Source organism: Salmo salar, chromosome 04, assembly GCF_965601325.2.
Source record: "Salmo salar chromosome 04, fSalSal1, whole genome shotgun sequence".
NCBI classification, from domain to species: domain Eukaryota; kingdom Metazoa; phylum Chordata; class Actinopteri; order Salmoniformes; family Salmonidae; genus Salmo; species Salmo salar.
Genome location: NC_138294.1, coordinates 75,028,973 through 75,052,145, shown reverse-complemented (window position 1 = coordinate 75,052,145; position 23,173 = coordinate 75,028,973). Strand labels below are relative to the sequence as shown.

At 43.9% G+C, this 23,173-nt stretch overlaps 1 protein-coding gene and 1 non-coding gene across 2 annotated transcripts in view; both read left to right on the top strand.

Annotated features, from left to right (window-relative positions):
• The window catches only part of LOC106603746 (double C2-like domain-containing protein beta), a 185,487-nt gene that overhangs the window by 143,556 nt on the left and 18,758 nt on the right, over positions 1-23,173 (top strand). Inside the window, exon 5 of the mRNA XM_014197802.3 lies at positions 18,113-18,239. Coding sequence (XP_014053277.1) covers positions 18,113-18,239 — 127 coding nt within the window. The remainder of the gene's footprint in view (positions 1-18,112; positions 18,240-23,173) is intronic.
• On the top strand, positions 14,801-14,876 carry trnaa-ugc (transfer RNA alanine (anticodon UGC)). Its single transcript has one exon. It is a non-coding gene; the product is annotated as a tRNA-Ala (tRNA).

The following is a 23,173-nucleotide window of genomic DNA, read 5'->3' as shown; positions in this document are numbered from 1 at the left end:
ACTTCCCAAGAAAAAAATGGTATGGTTATGTTGATCCCTGGGAAAAATTGTACACTATGTAGGGAATTTTCCTGGCTTCCCAGACTCCTTGTACGGCCAAACGCTATGCCACGCCCACGGATGTTAGTTTCTTCTCCACAATGAGTCTAGATCTGGGTACCTCCCTGACGATTTCTAGAACACAAACACATTCTAACCTTTCCGATTGGTTACAGAAAGCGATGGAGATGGGCCAGAACACTTGGGTAAAGCGGCATTTTGAAAATCTGTCTTTAGCTTTGATACTCTGATTGGTTAGAGATGGTCTAATCACAGATTACTTTGTTTTGTACAACACCCCTTATTTTGACATCACCACAAACAACTTCAACAATGGTAGTCTCAGACTAAAGTATGTAGCAAACATAAAGCAGTGGAAGAAATCAGTTTGAGTCGTCAGGCAAGTAGGGAATAGGGTTGGTGGTATTCCAGACACAGCCCTAGTCTTAGCCTGTTAGATTGTCTGCATTCATAAGTGTGTCACTACCACCTCCAGCGATTTGTAACCTTTCTGTTGTGCTTTGATTAGAGAATTGACCTGTTAGAGGTCGGTCCATCAGCTCGCTACAGCTGGTTCCAGGCAGAGATGGCCTGTATCCAACTCTCTCCAGTAACCCTCAGGAGTTAGTCGGAAACCTAAAAAGAAAGCTCAAACCAAATCACCACTGCCTGCTAAAGTTCCCCAGAAAAAAAGGTTAAAATAGCACAATAAAACATGTGCATCAGTTAAAATGATATGGGCCGAATATGTGACTGAACTAATATCACACTGTTCTTGATTCCCCTGACCACTACAATTACAGTATTCTACGCTCTACCTCCCGTGTCTTTTAAGTGGATTGATCCCACATGATTCTCATTTTCAGACTCATCCTCTGCCAACACACTGCTTGTTTCCTCAGAAGGCTATGAGCAGGGGTGCCGTTTCGTTCATGCACAAACCCCTTTGGCCACGGCCGTGCAGTTGAGTAGATTTACTGTGCCACGGGGCAGCCGCGCAATGGGATTATGTCATCTCGTTTACAGATTTATCTGAATTGTCAACAGAGATGGCTTGCATGGCCCGGCGCTTATTGATTCCCACTGAGTTATATCAGAGAGGACCAAGTGCTCTCAGATTTGGGTTTTCATATTTGTGGTCGACTGGTCGTCCATCAATCTGTGTTCGACTAAGCAATCCACAGGGCTGAACAACACATTAGAACACAGAATGACAAAGGATGATTTCATGAAATCCCTCATGAAATCCAATCAAACCACCTTAAAATTATTTCAGACACTCCAACAACCATAATGAGAAGGAAAAGGCTAAATGAACCATACCCCCCAACCAGCGTGTTTCACTCAAAGCTGGGTAAGTGGAGGTAATTGATCGGCGTTAAGTTAGATGTATGAAGCAGCAGTCTGAGAGCATAGAAACATACTGTACTGTACTCAGTCCTAACAAATGGGAGAGATGAGGCAAAGGCCCTGCTCCATAGAAACATTATGAGACACTGAGAGAACTGCAGAGGCTCAGGAGTCAGGCCACACACTGTGTTAACATTAGCCTCATCTGACAGCTTCCCAGTCATTCGCCATTGCTCTACTCACTCTCTCTTCACCAGTGCCAAGAGTGAACAACTGAACATCAGAGAGGCACTTTAATGGGGGGGTCGGTGAGGCACGGCGCGCAGAAACTGCTAACAGCAAGAAAAGTTGGAGTGAAAGTGTGTGTGAGAGTGAAAGAGTGTCACGGTTCCACCTGTCACCAGAGAGCGGCAGAGACCGTCCTAGAGACATTAACAACACTCAGGTGTGTCCTATTTACTCGTTAGGATTTTCCTGTTAAAAGAGGTATGTTTTCTGTTGTCCTTTGCAGAAGTTTGAATTGGTTACTGTGTGTGATTGTTTCCTGAGTGAGTGCTTGAGACTTGTTTTTATCCCCTTTCCCAAGTGTACTGTGATCCTGTGGCTACCGTTTCTCAGTAAAGTATTATGTTTATCCTTAACCACTGATTCCTCGTCTGGTCTCTTCTCTGCACCTGGTTCCAACCTTACCATGTCACAGAGAGAAAGACGGCAGACCGCCGGATCCTCCTCTAAACACCTATGACAGCTATCTTTATGGCAAAGTTGTCTGCCTGACTGCTCCTCATTCAAAGTTCTTGATTTGATAAATAGCCCCTTTATAGTACAGTATGGAAGAACGATGTGCAGAGTCTGCACGTTGCAAGATTGTGTGCTACAAGTTGAACTAGTGTGGGCTAAAGCCAGGCTGCAGTACAGCGTGGGGGCGGTTCATCAATAGCCTTTCCCAAAAATAATGAAAAGGCTATAGTCAACTTCATGATTCTACAGTATCAAAGAGGTACTTCAGTCATAAAGCCTGTCCTTTAATGTCGAATCTGCCACCCTAAGACTGCGTTTACACAGGAAGCTCAATTCTGATATTTATTTCACTAATTGTTCTTTTGACCAATCAGATCAGCTCTGAAAAAGATCTGATGTGATTGGTCAAAAGACCAATTAGTGTAAAAAAAGATTAGAATTGGGCTACTTGTGTAAACGCAGTCTGTTTTTTCTGGAGGGTCTTAATTTCTATTCAGTTCTCCGCAAGGCCCAACATGCGTGATTCTCCAGGACAGAGTTAGTGTTCTATAAATCACATTTATTTGCCTCTCTTAATGAATTGAACTTGCATTGATTTAAGTATAATGAGACACGTGTTAAGTTGCAGCTCATTCGTGAAGAGTTGTGTTTGTGTTTCCCCCTTTCCCCCACAGGAGTCAATCAAATATGTATACGGTTCTTAAACACTACTGGGTGTGTAGTTCACTATATAGGGAATGTGGTGCCATTAGAGACTCAGACACTGTAATGATCTGCTGTTCACTAGTCCCAGTGTACTGACCCTCAGTCCCACCAACGATTCACTCATTATGTTTGCCCGGGGCAATTCACAAATGAGTTGTGTCACAACGATAAGCTTGCTTTAGCCTAGTTTTCAGCATGGAGGGACAGATATGTATGCTATGTGTGTGAAACTTAGGAGTGGTGAATGATGGCTTGGTTTCAAGGCTCTGTTGAGCAGGGCTACAACTTCAACAAACCCAACATTACCCATTCTGGTCCATGGTTTGCTCCATTTCAGATAGACATTCAAATGGTTCTTGTTTGGTAGAGGACTGTTGCCTGAGTCAGATGTGGGACATCCTCAACCAGTGAAGGTGAACAATAGGTCCATTGAATGTTACACCTTCTTAGTAGTAGGAGATCAGATCAGACTGTCAGATGTGTCATTCAAACCTCCTGCGAGCTGGTTGCACATCTGTCTCTAACCTCTAGTCTAGGCCACCTGCCATCTGTTGTAGGGGATAGTTGTATGTTCTACTTAGCCAATTTTGACCCGATTGATCCTGATTGCTCTGTGAAACAAGCTTTCACCAATCATATCAAACACAATGTTTTCTCACTTACTGACCTCTGGGTAATAGGTTAATGTGGGGTATTTGATAGACTCACATCTTCCTGGCCTCCTGAGTGGTACAGTGGTCTAAGGCACTGCATCGCAGTTGCTAGCTGTGCCACTGGAGATCCTGGTTCGAGTCCAGGGTCTGTCGCAGCCCGGCCGTGACCAGGAGACCCATGGGGCGGCGCATAATTGGCACAGCGTCGTCTGGGTTAGGGGAGGGTTTGGCCAGCAGGGATGACCTTGTCCCATCACGCTCTGGCATTTAAAAAACAAATATATATATACTGCTCAAAAAAATAAAGGGAACACTTAAACAACACATCCTAGATCTGAATGAAAGAAATAATCTTATTAAATACTTTTTTCTTTACATAGTTGAATGTGCTGACAACAAAATCACACAAAAATAATAAATGGAAATCCAATTTATCAACCCATGGAGGTCTGGATTTGGAGTCACACTCAAAATTAAAGTGGAAAACCACACTACAGGCTGATCCAACTTTGATGTAATGTCCTTAAAACAAGTCAAAATGAGGCTCAGTAGTGTGTGTGGCCTCCACGTGCCTGTATGACCTCCCTACAACGCCTGGGCATGCTCCTGATGAGGTGGCGGATGGTCTCCTGAGGGATCTCCTCCCAGACCTGGACTAAAACATCCGCCAACTCCTGGACAGTCTGTGGTGCAACGTGGCGTTGGTGGATGGAGCGAGACATGATGTCCCAGATGTGCTCAATTGGATTCAGGTCTAGGGAACGGGTGGGCCAATCCATAGCATCAATGCCTTCCTCTTGCAGGAACTGCTGACACACTCCAGCCACATGAGGTCTAGCATTGTCTTGCATTAGGAGGAACCCAGGGCCAACCGCACCAGCATATGGTCTCACAAGTGGTCTGAGGATCTCATCTCGCTACCTAATGGCAGTCAGGCTACCTCTGGCGAGCACATGGAGGGCTGTGCGGCCCCCCAAAGAAATGCCACCCCACACCATGACTGACCCACCGCCAAACCGGTCATGCTGGAGGATGTTGCAGGCAGCAGAACGTTCTCCACGGCGTCTCCAGACTGTCACGTCTGTCACGTGCTCAGTGTGAACCTGCTTTCATCTGTGAAGAGCACAGGGCGCCAGTGGCGAATTTGCCAATCTTGGTGTTCTCTGGCAAATGCCAAACGTCCTGCACGGTGTTGGGCTGTAAGCACAACCCCCACCTGTGGACGTCGGGCCCTCATACCACCCTCATGGAGTCTGTTTCTGACCGTTTGAGCAGACACATGCACATTTGTGGCCTGCTGGAGGTCATTTTGCAGGGCTCTGGCAGTGCTTCTCCTGCTCCTCCTTGCACAAAGGCGGAGGTAGCGGTCCTGCTGCTGGGTTGTTTCCCTCCTACGGCCTCCTCCACATCTCCTGATGTACTGGCCTGTCTCCTGGTAGCGCATCCATGCTCTGGACATTACGCTGACAGACACAGCAAACCTTCTTGCCACAGCTCGCATTGATGTGCCATCCTGGATGAGCTGCACTACCTGAGCCACTTGTGTGGGTTGTAGACTCCGTCTCATGCTACCACTAGAGTGAAAGCACCGCCAGCATTCAAAAGTGACCAAAACATCAGCCAGGAAGCATAGGAACTGAGAAGTGGTCTGTGGTCCCCACCTGCAGAACCACTCCTTTATTGGGGGTGTCTCGCTAATTGCCTATAATTTCCACCTGTTGTCTATTCCATTTGCACAACAGCATGTGAAATTTATTGTCAATCAGTGTTGCTTCCTAAATGGACAGTTTGATTTCACAGAAGTGTGATTGACTTGGAGTTACAATGTGTTGTTTAAGTGTTCCCTTTATTTTTTTGAGCAGTGTATATTACTTGATAAACAAAATCTCTTACTTTGAGCAATTGTATAATTTTCCTTATATTTTTTGCATACAATATTGCTCAGTATTTTATACAGTATGTTTTGCTCATCTTTATCAGTAATTATGGACCTGGCTGTATATATGTAATATTCAGAGAAGGCTGAATTGTAGGAGAATCACAGCTGGGGCATGGATCATGGATGGGGGCTGCCCTCTCGTTCCCTCTGGGGCTGTCCATGGCTCGTTCACGTCAGGACGTAATGGAGATGGATGAACGGGGTGTCGGGAGCTGGGCAGGCTAGGAAATGGGAGCGAGGGTGTGAACGGAACGAGGAAGAAAGACCCTGCTTATCCTGTCACAGAGGAGCAGATGAGAGCTGAGGTGTGACAGCTGGAATAGGCCTACAGGGGAGATGGCTGTGTGTGTCACTGTCTCTCTCCCATCAATCTCTCGCTCACTCCCTCCCTCCATCCCCTCACCACAATCCCATATCTCACACACTGTGAGCAAGCTGGCTAGAGCTGGTCAGGCTTGTCACTGGCTGGTGGCAGGAGTATTATAACTATCCAAAAGAGTCCAGGTGTGATTTGACATCTAATGTAGCAATATTTGGAGCCGTTTGTGATGTTTTGGACATGTTTTTGTTTTTATTGTTGTTGTTGTGACAACAACACATATTACATTGGATATTTGGTGGCATCAATTTCATTACACACTGTCATTGCCAATGTAGCGGACATGAGTCGGTCATGGTTGCTCATGGTCATGTGATGATGGTCGTGCTGCTGCTCCAGTTTCAACTGTTCTGCCTGCGGCTATGGAACCCTGACCTGTTCACCAGACGTGCTACCTTGCCCCGGACCTGCTGTTTTCTCTCTCTACCGCACCTGCTGTCTCATACTCTGAATGATAGCTATGAAAAGCCAACTAACATTTACTCCTGAGGTCCTGACCTGTTGCAACCTCTACAACCACTATGATTATTATTATTTGACCCTGCTGGTCATCTATGAACATTTGAACATCTTGGCCATGTACTGTTATAATCTCCACCCGGCACAGCCAGAAGAGGACTGGCCACCCCTCAGAGCCTGGTTCCTCTCTCGGTTTCTTCCTAGGTTCCTGCCTTTCTAGGGAGTTTTTTCTAGCCACCGTGCTTCTACATCTGCAGTGCTTGCTGTTTTGGTTTTAGGCTGGGTTTCTGTATAGCACTTTGTGACATCGGCTGATGTAAAAAGGGCTTTATAAATACATTTGATTGATTGATGAGGTAGCACTGCCTGCGACTTCAGAATCGAGAATTTCCTCTTGGTCTAACAGTCAAGACGTTGGTTTCTCTTGTGGGAGACCCGTGTTCAGATCCCACCGTGACACCAATCTCTCAGAAATGTGATGACAGAAACAAAAGTGCAACATTGTTACTGATTTGTTTCGCAATTTTAAGTTGAATAGCGGAGGTGCATAAAGATGGCAGATCCCATGCACTTACCACAATTTCCTAATTTGCTAAGTTTGGCGTATTGTGCATTGCTCTCCATTACTCTTTTTTTGTATCGTCCTTAGCAGAGTATACATCCCAATTTTAGCTCCAAGATGTCAGCAATAAAAAGAAAAAGTAGATTTATTGCCGTAGTTTAAAAACTCTATGAATAGTGCTTAAATAATGTCCTCATATCTGAATTCTGCCATCTTTATGCACGTTCGCCATTGAGGATTCACAAATATAACCAAGTTTGAGTTGTCATTTACCTCCAGCTCATCAGATAGAAGTGGGGAGGGGCACAATGACTCCCTGTTAGTCATCATTAATTATTGGAACAAAACATCTAGTCATAGCTGTGATTACCTGATAGAGGTGCATTGCTCCCAAACACAAAATCTGTTTTCCTCTGTCTGGGATATTTGTTCGTGTACTGTAGGGTATTATTAATAACATGTTTTTTTTTCCAAATGAGACGTCACCTGGAACAGGTGTGATTTTAAAGAAAGAGAAGTTGATGTGATTGTAAATTGCTGGCATGTTTAGTACTGGTTCTGTTTTTTTGTGTTTTTTTTTTTACAATTATAAAACATTGCACCCACAACCCTATTATTCTCAACTTTGATTCAACCAAAACATTGTTTGATTCATTTTCCCATGGATAAATCTCACTCAAAAAAGACACATCAAAATTTGTATGGTTAAACTCTTAATAATGTATCTAAAAAAATACATTTCATATTTATTAAAATCTCTCCTTAATTATGTTTCCTCTTTCATTCCAATTCAGAGCCATATAATGCATCTAAGTGTATTGTTCTTTGGTTTCGAATCCAACTCCTGTACAATAATTATCCACCATTTCCCATGTTGAATGGCATTGACCTTGTGCCACTGCAGTCAGAGGTAGTTTGAGGTAATGAATCTGCTCCAGGGTGAAGTTTCCCCACATACAGATCTAGGATCAATTTCCCCTTCCTCAATCCTAACCTTAACCATCTGTGGGGGAAATGCAAAACTGACCCAAGATCAGCGTCTTAGGGCCAATTTACACCAATTTATCCTCAAACTAAATGTTCTCTGTAGGTCTCTTAGCTAATGAAGTGGAATGAGTAGTTGATGATCATGTCAATTGGTCAATACTTGGTTATGGATGAATGGGAGGACCACTAGCAGGTTGACATGTACAGTAAAGGGATAGGCAGTGTCGAGTGTGATACAGTGACCAAAGCTTGATCCACAGACCTAAGCCCAGTTACGTTTCTTCCCTCTAAGTGGGCCACCTAAAAATGGTGCACTCGTTCAGTCCTCCTCAAGGGTTTAAAACCATTGGGATGGTGTATGAATTTGCCAAAGGGAGTTTTGACTATATCTCAATCCAGTCATTTTACATCCACAAAGGTGAGTTTACGAGTGCACACTGGGAGAAGGCGGGAAAACACATTTGGGCTCTAGTCCTGGATCTCTCATCGTGTTTGAGAACTAAAGGTTCTAAACCCCCATGTTATTTACAAGGTTTGTTGTTTATTCATCTAAACACAGAACTATAGACCTTTTCAGCTTCAATTGCGATTTTAAGCATGCTGGGCTCCCAAACAGACATGCACTTCATCGCTAACGTTCTGAGAAGATAATGACTGGTGTTTTCTCATTTCGATCCACACAAAGCTGTAAACAAGGTCATAGAAAGCCATTCTGACAAAGGAAAAGGCACTCATTATTGAAAGCAAAACACATCCTATGTGGCATTTTTTCTAATAGAATCAGCTTCCACTTTGATAACTCATCGTAAGTGGACAAACACAGTCTGCACTCCTGTTTTAGATGTTACCTAATCGGCGTGTCATCAACCTTGCTCAATAGCATTGTTTTCCATAAACTGTCAGAGTAATTCATGTAATTGAAAATGTGTGATAATAGAACTGTGAAAATCACTGAACCACTCATGATGAAATGGAACCCATTTGTGTCCACACCGCCCCATAAAAGTAACTTTGTTTTAGGAAACCATCTCATTTACATTTAAGTAATTTTAGCAGGCACTCGTCTTATCCAGAGCAACTTACATCAGGTGCTAATATACCAACTAATCACAAAAACTGAATGGATGACAAACATATTCATTGTTTTTTTATATATATTTTTGCCCGTCAGACTAAATGGACTGATTTTCTAGTTTCTCTCACACAAGATATTTACACCGAGGTAGCACCACAGGTACCAGAGTGGTGTGGCTGAAACCTAACCAGGTAAAACTCCGGACCTTATATGGTATGATGGGACCAGAGTTTTCTAATCAGGTCACATGGTTTAAAAAAACTCCTTGAAAAACTCCTGGCCTTGGGAAGGATGAAAACCCTGTCAAACTGCAGTAACCTTGTAGGACTAGGGGGGGTTTCCTATGCACAGAGAGAGAAAGCAACATGATTGGACAATAAAACTCACAGGGCTGAGCTTGCTTTATGCAGGTTTGCATCGTGTAGTCATGCCTTATGCAACTTTAGGCCTAATTAAAAATGTTCTCACAGTCTATGTCAGGTATTGTGTTTAATGATGAATTCCAGTTAAAAATTGTGGTTTTAAAAAGTCTAGGTAGTCTAGTCAGCCCAAGTGTGAATATAAACCAAATTTGATCCCATTCACATTTTCTCACAAACAAATGGACTGTATAAACACAACGTTACTACTTTGTTTACCTTGGCCAGAGAGACAGGGCGCATAGTAGGCTAGAGACTATGCAGCTGCTGTTGTTAGTAGCCTACAGTTGATCAGACTGAAACATTTTCCAGTTTCCAATGAAAAACAGCATTTCAGATTGCTAATGCATTCGGAATATATTCAGACCCCTTGACTGTTTCCACATTATGTTACGTTACAGCCTTATTTTAAAATTCATGACATTTTTTCCCCCTCATCAATCTACACACAAAACCCCATAATGACAAAGCAAAAACAGGTTTTTGGATATTGTTTAAAAAAGTAACTATTCAGACCCTTTACTCAGTACTTTGCTGAAGCACCTATGGCAACGATTACAGCCTAGAGTCTTCTTGGGTATGACACTACAAGCTTGGCACACCTGTATTTGGGGAGTTTCTCACATTCTTCATTGCAGATCCTCTCAAGCTCTGTCAAGTTGGATGGGGAGCGTCGCTGCACAGCTATTTTCAGGTCTCTCCAGAGATGTTCGATTGGGTTCAAGTCCGGGGTCTGGCTGGGCCACTCAAGGACATTGAGACTTGTCCCGAAGCCACTCCTGCGTTGTCTTGGCTTTGTGCTTAGGGTATTTGTCCTGTTGGAAGGTGAACCTTTGCCCCAGCCTGAAGTCCTGAGCGCTCTGGAGCAGGTTTTCATCAAGGATCTCTCTGTACTTTTCTCAGTTCATCTTTCCCTCGATCCTGACTAGTCTCCCAGTCCCTGCCGCAGAAAAACATCCCCATAGCATGATGCTGCCACCACCTTGCTTCACTGTATTGATGGTGCCAGGTGTCCTCCAAACGTGACGCTTGACATTCAGGCCAAAGACATCAATCTTGGTTTCATCAGACCAGATAATTTTGTTTCTCATGGTCTGAATGTTCTTTAGGTGCCTTTTGGCAAACTCCAAGCGGGCTGTCATGTGCCTTTTACTGAGGAGTGGCTTCTCTACCATGAAGGTCTGATTGGTGGAGCTCTGCATTGGTAGAGCGCTGCAGAGATGGTTGTCCTTCTGGAAGATTCTCCTAGGAACTCTGGAGCTCTGTCAGAGTGAGCATTGGGTTCTTGGTCACCTCCCTGACCAAGGCCCTTCACCCCCGATTGCTCAGTTTGGCTGGGCAGCCAGCTCTAGGAAGAGTCTTTGTGGTTCCAAACTTCTTCCATTTAAGAATGATGGAGGCCACTTTGTTCTATGGGACCTTCAATGCTGTAGAAATGTTTAGGTACCCTTCCCCAAATCTGTGCCATGACGCAATCCTATCTCAGAGCCCTTCGACCTAATGCCTTGGTTTTTGCTCTGACATGCACTGTCAACTGTGGGACTTTATATAGACAGGTGTGTGCCTTTCTAAATCATGTCCAATCAATTGAATTTACCACAGGTGGACTCCAATCATGTTGTAGAAACATCTCAAGGATGATCAATAGAAACAGGATGCACCTGAGCTCAATTTCGAAGTCTCATAGCAAAGGGTCTGAGTACTTATGTAAATAAGGTATTTCTGTTATTTTATTAAATGTTTTACTTGCAAAAATGTCTAAACCTGTCTTCGCTTTGTCATTATTGGGTATTGTGTGTAGATTGATGGGGGAAAAAAATATTCAATCAATTTTAGAATAAGGCTGTAATGTAACTCAATGTGGAAAAAGTCAAGTGAATACTTTCCGAATGCACTGTAATGGAAGAGTTTTTGCTTGCGTCTGTCAGGTGTGATGTGTTGTCACGCTTGCTAAAGCCCCCTAAGGTCTAAGGGGGCTTGTGGGGATCGTAGAGCATAACTGAGTTAGGCCAAACCGTTCAGACGCTACATACATTTTCATGAGAAGACCGACTTTTCTCCTGGTCCACCGCAGATGCGGAAGACCAACATTGGCGGATGCGGTGGATTGAGACGCAGCCCATGCAAAAAAAACAGATATTTCTAGCTTAAACAGACAGATTTGTATGGGGATTTTTTATCATGCTAATTCGATTTCCATGGGGATGCGGAGATCGATAAATACCAGAGGAAAGTGGAGAGCACACCTTGAGTTTTGTGCCCGACCCGCGCGACCTGAATCTGATCGGTCAAGACACGCAAATAGCCTGCAGCAGCACTCCAATGTGAAGGACAGAGAAATTCTACACGAGTTGACAAATCATGAGGCAAATCGGTAAAAAAACAGCACTTTGCATTGATATATTTTATTAAACTAAATTGAAAAGTGCTGTGGCAAATGCCGCCTCACGTTTTCTGGCGTCTGTATTGAGAACATTCTCTGAGTTAAATTAGATTTTTTTTTGCAGGGGAGACTAGATTGAAAAGGAAAGAATATGTCCTCATTCCTCTGGAAAAGCCACAAAACTAATGTCTCTGCACCCTCGTCCAATTCAGATGTTCTATTCATTTCATAACCGTGCCTTTGCCACCCGTTTAATTCAACAGTAACAACAGAAGATGAGAAAGAACCCCAAGTGCGTTACACTGACAGCAGATACATGTCCTCTCTAAATATATATATACTGTAGGTTTTAATCTGTACCACCACCTGTCCATAGGATAAATTGGTGACTGCTCAGTGGAGTTTCCAATATTGCTGCTGCGATTTAGATATGCCCCTCATGAGTGAAATGTAATTATCATTTGTTGTACAAAGGCCCATGTTTTCCCCCCACATGTCAGTCAATTACACACACAGACAAGGAAACTAATTTCACACTGTATAAGCTCAATGTAAATAGATGTACTGTACAGCGCACAAATGAGAACATTGGATGAGTGTGCTCGCATAAGCACTGTTCTTATACACACAATGTTGAGAACATGCTGGAACAGGAACCTTTTGAGAGCTCCTGCGGTCATACTGGGGATTGTATTGATTTTAATTTGCAACTGAATGAAGTGCTCAAAAGGAGGACAGAATCGTTCCAGATAATTAGCGAGCCCTCGAGGTGTTATGGGAGGTAGAGAGGGGCTCGCTGAGAAGAGGATGAAAGAACAATCTCTAACACTTTCCATGTACAAGCTGTATAGTCCCTGTTTTTATGCTCAGTGCATTATATAACTTGCTATAACCATTCATAACACATCATCATGGTCTCCTATAACTGCCTGTATATGTGCATAATTGTTTTAAAGGCAAAAAGGCAGGCGGTTCATGAAGTGTTATTGACACATATCACTATTTTATTTTATTTCAGCAGAAATAAAATACTTATTACTTAGAAAACTCTTTTATCCAAATGGACTTACAGTACAGCGAGTGCATACATTTTTGTATGTTAAACCCACAACCATGGCATTGCTAGCACTACACTTTTACCAACTGGGCCACACAGAACTACTTGGCCTGTGAGGTTTCAAATGCTACAGGTAACTGCCAAAATAAAGGAAACACTTGAGTAAATGAGGGTTATGTTTCACTAAATTGGATCATTCCAATATATTGGTATCACTCCGCGGCGGAGGGATACATCCGAGGTGAGGATTTACAGATTTACTCCCGTGTGCACCTGTGTCACGGCTGGTCCACCCCTATATATAGACCCCATGGCCGCGACACATGTTCTCTTTAATTTTCTCGGTGGATGTCTGTATGGTTTGTGGTACAGACTTTCTGAAGTTTGCTTGGTAAGTCACTGGTAAGTGTAATATCTTGCATGGAAGTATACTCACTGGCAGTTTGCAGCTGGCCACATGGCCAGCCCCTCCTCTTGAGTGCTCCACTCGCTGCACGCGGTTGATCTGTATCTTCCGCCCGTGGTTTGTTGTACTTGTGTTTCGTTAGCGTTACACTATGACTCCGTGTGCATCCATTAGTAGGGTGGCTCTTGTTGTAATTTACCTTACACAACTTGCCGACTGGCTTGTCCTATGTGTGTTGTGATTTACTTAAACATGCTGCTCCCCGCTCCCTAGGCTGCTAATTACCCTGCATGTTTTTTGTTTCTTGTTCTTTCCCCTACAGAATGTAAGGGTATCGTGGAGGCATCAACTTTGGAGTTCCTTAACGGAGTTACTCCATCATATGGTGCTGTTTTTACTGCTTGGATATTAAACCGACTAGGTAATATTGCAGTTGGCGTAAACCAAAAACCAAATAAATCAAATCCATTACCTGGTTGCTGTTTTTTGTCAGCCTGTTTTTCCCACACGGGTCTTCCCCTTTTTTTGCAGAGCTACTGGGTAATTTATCCCTCACCGGGTTCCTATTCCTCCAAGCGGGTCACAACATAAGCTCTCCCAAGGTCGTTGGACCCCTGCTCTGTGGCCTTGTTGGCTTGGCTGAGCTTATGGCTTCCTTTTGTGACAGGTTTGATGGTGGCATCCCCCTGGGGATCCACATAACTCTTGTATGCATTGCCTGGGTTTGAGCCATGCGGAGAGGGCGGTGGAGCGCCCTACTGGATGCCTGTTTTGTGTGGTGTTCTCAGAACGCCTGCGCCTGGCGCGTTTGGAGGCCATGCACGAGTGGGTCGACCAGGCTCGGGCTCAGGCTGGGGACGAGCTCCCTCCCTCAGGAGTGGTGCGCCAGCGAGCTGTTAGTCCCTCTACTGGGCCAAGTAGCCCTGTCCTGGCACCTCTAACGTCCCGAGGATTGCTGACCCTCAATTACCTGGAAGATTAGCTGATTTGTGCCCCAACCAGGACCCAGGTCCTGTCAGAGACATGCACTTGACCCATATCGGCGGGCTCGGCATTACTGAAAACGACAAGAAAAGTCATCTGACGTCCACCCAGAGGGTGGCCTTCATTGGCATGGAATTGGACTCAGTCCTCATGAGAGCATGCCTGCCCACCAGAAGGGTTCAGGTGATCTTATCTTGCCTCAAACACTTTCGGCATGGGCAGATGGTATCCGCCCTGACCTGCCAATGCCTGTTGGGCTTGCTGACGGCGGCCTTGTTGCTGATACCCCTGGGCCTGCTCCATCTCCGGCCTCTTCAACGGTGGTTCAACTCCCACTGGCTGCACCTGAAACGCCACCATTACCGCCAGCTGCGGGTGACCACACAGTGCCTCAGGGCATTGTTGAGGTGGCGCTGTCACTCCTTTCTCTCAGGTGGGGTGGAGATGTTGAGGATGTGCCGCCGGGAGCTGGTCAGCACAGACTCCTCCCAGATCGTCTGGGGGGGTGTGACCAAGGGCAGATCGGCCAGCAGCTGTTGGCTACCCCCTTGGAGCGGCAGGCACATCAATACACTAGAACTCCAAGCTGTACTCTTTCCTTCCACATCTGAAGGGAAGACATGTCCTGGTGAGAACGGACAACACCACAGTGGTGGCTTACAGGTCCCGTGTGGCTCAGTTGGTAGAGCATGGTGTTTGCAACGCCAGGGTTGTGGGTTCGATTCCCACGGGGGACCAGTACCGAGAAAAAATGTTTGAAATGTATGCATTCACTACTGTAAGTCACTCTGGATAAGAGCGTCTGCTAAAATGACTAAAATGTTACATCAACCGCCTCCATCTTATGGCACGGGAGCTCCTTCTCTGGGCTCAGGGATGTCATCCTGAATGTGGCAGCGGATATGCTCTCGAGGGAGGGCTAGCCACCTTGGGACTGGAGCCTACATCCCCAGGTGGTGCAGCACCTGTGGGACAAGTTCGGGAGGGTGCAGGTGGACCTGTTTGCCTCCCTGGACAATGCACATTTCTCCATGTCGGAGCCACCAAGGACTCTGGGCTTGGATGCTCTGGCTCACGATTGGCCAGGGCTGGAGCTTTATGCATTCCCCCCTTTTCCCCTGATAGAGGCTGTGCTGGACAGGACGAGGATGGCGGAGCATCTGCCCCTGAGACTTGACCTGCTGTCTCGGGCCGGGGGAACTCTGTGGCATCCGAGACCGCACCGCCTCAGTCTGTGGGCTTGGCCACTGAATGGCACCAATGGTCCATATTAGGACTACAGGAGGGTGTAATGAACACCATGTAGAGCGCAATGGCACTGACTACAACTGCTGCATACCAGTTGTGCTGGCGGTTGTTCTGCTCTTGGTGCCCTGGTATTGAGGTTGTGCCTGAGTCATGCAGGGTGCAGTATCCTCCAATACCTGCAGTCTCGCTTGGATGAGGGCTTGGCAGCCTCTACGCTGAGAGGGTATTTGGCCAATATATCTGCTTGCCATGTGGGATGGATAGACATGCCAGTGTTGCACCATCCCTTGGTCTCCAGGTTTATGAAGGGGGTTCGTTTCCTGCATCCAGCTAGGACCCGCTCAATGGCGGGCTGGGCTCTGGTTCTGGTCTTGGCTCCTTTGGCAAAGCCGTCTTTCGAACCGTTGGAGTCTACCTCCCTGAAACACCTCTCTTTGAACGTGGCTTTCTTAGCGATTACTTCCATGAAGAGGGTGGATGAGCTCCATGCTCTTTCGGTAAGTTCTGAGTGCTACCGGGTGGACCCCGGTGGGAGGAGTATATCTCTCCGTCCCAACCCTTCATTCTTCCCGAAGGTTCTGTCAGACAAGCATGTGAACATACCTTTTATCCTGTCTGCTTACGACACCCCGGCAGTGGCGGGGGAGTCTGGGCCTCCCTCCGGCATGCTGTGCCCTGTGTGGGCACTGGCTGCCTATGTGGAGCAGACACGGTCAGTGAGAACAACAGACCAGCTCTTTATCTGCTATGATGAGAGAGTCCTGGGGGCTGGGTTATCAAAGCAGAGGCTCTCTCACTGGATCGTGGACATGATTACGACAGCATACCACCTGGCTGGCAGGCCAGTGCTGGGATCTGTGGTAGCACATTCAACACGAGGTGTGGCTGCGTCCTGGGCTCTACTTGGCTTCCGCTTGCACCTTTGCTAGGTACTATCAGGAAAATGTGGCACCTCCCTCTGCGGTTGGTTCAGCAGTACTGGGCATTGCCTCCCCTTCCGGGGACTGTGCCAGGACCCCCTTTCCACATTGGCTGGCCAGGTCCCTCTAGCACCGACTAAATCTGGTACGGGTATACCAATATATTGGAGTGATCCAATATAGTGAAACATAACGAAGGTTGCGTATGTAACCATGGTTATGTGAGCTATATGGATCACTCCAATCCTCTACGGTGCTAGAGACGCCTAAAAGATGATGTAGAGAACGTGTGTCGTGGCCATGGGGTCTATATATAGGGGCGGACCCCAGCCGTGTCACTGGTGTACACGGGAGTAAATCTGTAAATCCTCACCTCGAATGTATCCCTCCACCACGGAGTGATACCAATATATTGGAGTGATCCATATAGCTCACATAACCGTGGATACATACGTAACCTTCATTCTAACAGCTCTGTTGTGGTATGGGCTGCATTTTCCTGGCATGGTTTAGGTCCACTCAACCACATAGAGGGCAAGGTAAACACCAATAAATACACAGCCGTTCTAAGTGATTACCTTCAACCTATGGTGAAGCATTTCTATCCTGATGGGAGTGGTCTCTTCCAAGATGACAATGGCCCCATCCACAGGGCATGAAAACTATGTCAACTGTATGACATGGCCGTCTCAGTCACCAGATCTCAACCCAACCCAACGCCCTATTTAGACACTTTATGTTGGTGTTTCCTTTATTTTAGCGGTTACCTATACATGAGAAAACAAGGATCAACTTAACACTGAAATATCTCCAGTAGTCTCAGAGGAGGAATAGGTATAAAAATAGAATTAATAGAAAGGGGGTCTCCATTCAAGTCAATGATGGCATAATGGGTGGACTGCAGCCATTTTGAGTGTACCCTTGCCTAGGTCAAAATTATACAGGTTAAGACAACGTTGTCACAAATATTGTTCCCATTGTTGTAAAGAGTTATGGGATATTAGAATCCCATTGTCCTAACCTTCCCATCTTCAACCTAGACCCATACCAGGAAGTAAAAGTTGGAAGTGTACCCTTCTATCTGTACTGTGATTGGTTGAGTCAACTCAACTGACATTACACAAAATACATTTCATTGCATGAGCCACATCAGTTAGCATAATTTGAATGAACATTCTACATTACCATGGCAATCCAGCATCAGTTGATAGAACATTCCCATATACCATGGAAAATTTGCATCACAGGTTTACCAGTCAAATTGCCATGGTAAGAGCTTCCAACCCTGTTCTATTCATTCTATTTCTATGAGAATATGGCTCTATTCAGTCATAAGAAGTGTGCTGGCTGTCACTGGCAACGCGACAAACACATCATTGTCGTCCATTCATTTACAAAGTTCTCTGCAGAAACTACCATATTGCTTTACATCACTCCTGACACACAGAAGTATGAAATACCTCACTCACTCCCAGGGATGGCTAATTCTTGAAATTCCTTTTATCGCTACTGATCTAGGCAAAACGGCCGGGAAACCTGGATACTGGGTTTGATTAAATAGCAGCCCACAGTCACTTCAACTCTACTGCTGCTGACTCTTTTTCAATGTCTCCCCATTTTTCCTCCTCCTATCGCTCTTCTGCCCTCTTCTGATTTTTCTCTCTCTTATAGCTGCTTTGTATCTTTTGATTGATCTGAATATGGCTGAATGCTTCTTATCCTCCCATGCCAAAATCTGACCCTTAATATACTCATCTCTCTCTCTCTCATTTACTCTTTCCTCTCTCTCTTGTTCTGTACATTCAGGATTTCAGTGTGTGATGAGGACAAGTTCCGCCACAATGAGTTCATCGGAGAGACACGCATCCCTCTCAAGAAACTCAAGCCCAACCAGACCAAGAACTTCTACAACTGCTTGGAGAAACAGCTACCTGTAAGTTATCTCCAATTTGCCTTTTTCATCCTCCCCTTTGAATCCAAATGTAAGCATTTCCTAAGGTAAATTGGTTATTTGGTCAAAACTGCTAAATTACAAACCTTGACATGTAAATGTTATGTTCTGTATGTACAGATAATTTGCCTAAATAGAAATCTTACCTAGTGTTGAAAGACATCAATACTGTATGTCTCCTGTTATTAATAAACAATGAGCCTTGAAACATCTCACATACAGCCCAAATCCTTAACTTCATGAAACAACCACAGTAATTTCAATGAAACGCCACTTACTGAGGGGTCTGTTCAACACTGCCTCTCTCCTTGAATTAATTAAGCAGGTTAACAGCATTAAAGACCAGAGAGAATGACGGTCTCTCATAATCCATAGAACAAGCAATTATATTTACCAAGGACTGAGCATGGATGCAAGAGGCATATGATTTACTCACAAGTGCTACTTAGTGCACTGGAGGATGTTGTTGTCATCAAAATAGCTATTGTGTGATTATTTTACGCTACTGTTGCTAGTCAAATATGGACAAGCTTCTTTCACATACAATAGCTCCACCTTCAATTTCAATTGAACTTGAGATCTACTAAATCGATCTTTCGTTGAGCTGCAAAATTTGATTCTCTAAACTTTCTGAAAATGTGGGTTGCTGTTTCCAAGAACCTTAGTTTGGGAGCTTTACTTTTTACGAATGAGCTGATTGATAGGGTAGATATTGATAGCTATTCAGAGCCCTTTCTTAATATTCACTCTTTTATCCAAGCGTGTCGGTAAGATCTAATTTCATCTGGTTTAGCGGTGCTCACAGAAATACTTTTCTCTTACCGTCAACGACACAATCTGCTCTGAATACTCAGAGAAGGCTTAGCCCAGCCTTTGACTGAACAGCACTGTCTTTTTCTCTGGCTTTCCAATGGGCAGCCTGTGGATTACTGAGCTATGTGCTGCTGACGCACATACAGGCTCATACACACACACTCACTCACTCACTCACTCACTCACTCACTCACTCACTCACTCACTCTTCATTCCTCAATTAGACTCTTCCCTTTATTGTTTAATTAAGAAGCACCTATGTCTAGAGCTTTCTTCTGGCTGTCCGCTACCACAGCTTCTACTATGTGTGTGTGAGCGTGTGCGTGCATGCTTGTGTGTGTACGTCACTGTTTTTGTTTGTCAGTGTGTGAGTGGGTGTGTGTGCAGACCAGCTGGGCTCTTGCAGCCAGCCTCCCACCTGTATTCAGCTGCTTTGTAGCAATGCAAAGCACCTCAGCAGGGGATAGTTTAGAGAGGGTCTCAGTTAAGGTTGCACAATTCATCGAATTCACATTGAAATCGCAATATTGACATGCAATATCCATATATCATGCAATATTTTGAAATGCCACTCAGTCACGCGTCGCGTTCTTTTTTATAAATGCTGAACAAAATTATGAACGCCAAATGTAAAGTGTTGGTCCCATGTTTCATGAGCTGAAATGAAAGATCCCAGAAATGTTCCATATGCACAAAAACATTATTTCTCAAATTGTGTGCACAAATTTGATTAAATCCCTTAAAACAACCTGTTGTGGACAGGCGTTCCGCCGTTCCGCCAACGGAACGCCTAGCCAACAGCCAATGGAGTCGCATGGCGCGAAATACAAAAACAACTGAAATACCACAATTCAATTTTTTCAAACAATCAACTATTTTACACCATTTTGAAAGATAAGACTCTCATTAATCTAACCACATTGTCCGATTTCAAAAAGGCTTTACAGCGAAAGCAAAACATTAGATTATGTTAGGAGAGTACATAGACCAAAATAACCACACAGCCATTTTCCAAGCAAGCATACATGTCAATAAAACCCAAAACACAGCTAAATGAAGCACTAACCTTTGATGATCTTCATCAGATGACACTCCTAGGACATTATGTTATACAATACATGCATGTTTTGTTCAATCAAGTTCATATTTATATCAAAAACCAGCTTTTTACATTGGCGCATGATGTTCAGAAAATGTATTCCCACCAAAAACTTCCGGTGAATTTACAAAAATACTCATCATAAACGTTGACAAAATACATAACAATTATTTTAAGAATTATAGATACAGAACTCCTTTATGCAATCGCTGTGTCAGATTTTAAAATAGCTTTTCGGCGAAAGCACATTTTTCAATATTCTGACTACATAGCTCAGCCATCACGGCGAGCTATTCAGACACCCGCCAAGTTCGGGCAACAAACTCAGAATTAATATTAGAAATATTGTATTACCTTTGCTGATCTTCGTCCGAATGCACTCCCAGGACTGCTACTTCCACAAGAAATGTTGTTTTTGTTCCAAATAATCCATATTTATGTCCAAATACCTCCGTTTTGTTCGTGCGTTCAGGTCACTATCCAAAGGGTAACGTGCGAGCGCATTTCGAGACACAAAAATTCAAAATGTTCCATTACTGTACTTAGAAGCATGTCAAACGCTGTTTAAAATCAATTTTTATCATAACATTTTTACATTTTAGTCATTTAGCAGACACTCTTATCCAGAGCGACTTACAGTAGTGAATGCATACATTTCATACATTTTTTCTCCGTACTGGTCCCCCGTGGGAATCGAAGCCACAACCCTGGCGTTGCAAACACCATGCTCTACCAACTGAGCCACACGGGACCTGTAAAGTTGCGATAATATTCCAACCGGACAATAGTGTATTCATTCAAGGAGGAAAAGAAAAAACGGCGTGCTCACGGGAACGCGCATATCCAATCCCTTTGTCCTCAGGCAGACCACTCAGAAACTGAGCTACTATACTCTGCCCAGAGACAGGAGAAGGCTCAATCCGCTTTCTGAAGGCTTTAGACAGCCAATGGAAACCTTAGAAAGTGCAACGTAACCCCACAGATACTGTAGTTTCGATAGGGAATCAAAAGAAGAACTACAATTCTCAGACTTTCCACTTCCTGCTTGGGATTTTCTCAGGTTTTTGCCTGCCATATGAGTTATGTTATACTCACATACACCATTCAAACAGTTTTAGAAACTTCGAGTGCTTTCTATCCAAATCTACTAATAATATGCATATTCTCATTTCTGGGCAAGAGTAGTAACCAGTTTAAATCGGGTACATTTTTTCATCCGGTCGTGAAAATACTGCCCCTATCCTAAACAGGTTAAGTGAGCATTTCTCCTTTGCCAAGATAATCCATCCACCTGACAGGTATGGCATATCAAGAAGCTGATTAAACAGCATGATCATTACACAGTTGCACCTTGTGCTGGGGACAATAAAAGGCCACTCTAAAATGTGTTGTGTTTTGTCACACAACACAATGCCACAGATGTCTCAAGTTTTGAGGGAGCGTGCAATTGGCATGCTGACTGCAGGAATGACCACCAGAGCTGTTGCTAGAGAATTGAATGTGTCGCTCTGCATGAGGCAAATGGTGGTCACTAGGGTTGAATATTTTCCTGGTATTTTACAAATGTTCCATCCCGAGAATAAATAAATGTTCTCCCTGGTAACCCGGTATTTCCCTCCAAAACCAGAAGTGTCATTCAAAAGCATTATAAAGCATATAAATATGCTTATGTCTGGATTTGATTATAGTTTTGATCGAAATTCAAGCCTGATGCTCCCTGAGCCAGATGAGCCATTCATTTTAGACATTTAATGAGCCTAAGCTCAAAAAAGCCCAAATGATTGTGCCGTTATCCAATACATATATGATATAGGCTACTGCACATTACGCACGACAGAAAAACACAAAAGCCCATAGATCTAGCTAGCTATATGCTCTCTTGGGTAAATAAATTAAACTAGCTCCAGTAGGCTCATCTTTTTCAGTGTGAACTGTATTACTGTACTGTATTTTATTATACTGTATCATATGGACTGGAATTACACACACTGTTCAAACCACGATGAAGCAGGGAGAGAACATGGTGGAGCACATGTGACCTACACAGTTGCTAGTATAGGCTAGCGAATTAGATTTTAATTTTGAAATATATAATAGGGCCTATTTGTATAATTAGTAGGCTGACGCATATATACACTACCGGTCAAAAGTTTTAGAACGCCTACTCATTCAAGGGTTTTTCTTAATTTTTTTACATTACTACAAAATCGAAAAAATATTATCTGACATGGGCTAGTTGATCTGGAACTTTCTGACAAGTTATAAATAGCTGTCTTACAACAGGAAAACTGAAGATGCACTACCCAATTTAGAAATTGCACCTTGAGCATTCTGCTATTACAACTTCCAAGACTTACTTGAAAGCCGGACTGAGCTGCGTTTTTTTTTTTCGTCTTCTAAAAAAAATCATTATACAGTACCTGTCAAACGTTTGGACACACCTACTCATTCCAGGGTTTTTCTTTATTTTACTATTTTCTACATTGTGGAATAATAGTGAAGACATCAAAACTATGAAATAACACATATGGAATCATGTAGTAACCAAAAAAGTGTTAAACAAATCAAAATAAATGTTATATTTGAAGTTCTTCAAATAGCCACCCTTTGCCTTGATGACAGCTTTGCACACTCTTGGCATTATCTCAACCTGCTTCATGAGGTAGTCACCTGGAATGCATTTAAATTAACAGGTGTGCCTTCATAAAAGTTCATTTGTGGAATTTCTTTCCTTCTTAATGCGTTTGAGCCAATCAGTTGTGTTGTGACAAGGTAGGGTGGGTATACAGAAGATAGCCCTATTTGGTAAAAGACCAAGCCCATATTATGGCAAGAACAGCTGAAATAAGCAAAGAGAAATGACAGTCCATCATTACTTTAAGACATGAAGGTCAGTCAATAGGGAAAAGTTTAAGAACTTTAAAAGTTTCTTCAAGTGCAGTTGCAAAAAAACATCAAGCACTATGATGAAACTGGCTCTCATGAGGACTGCCACAGGAACAGA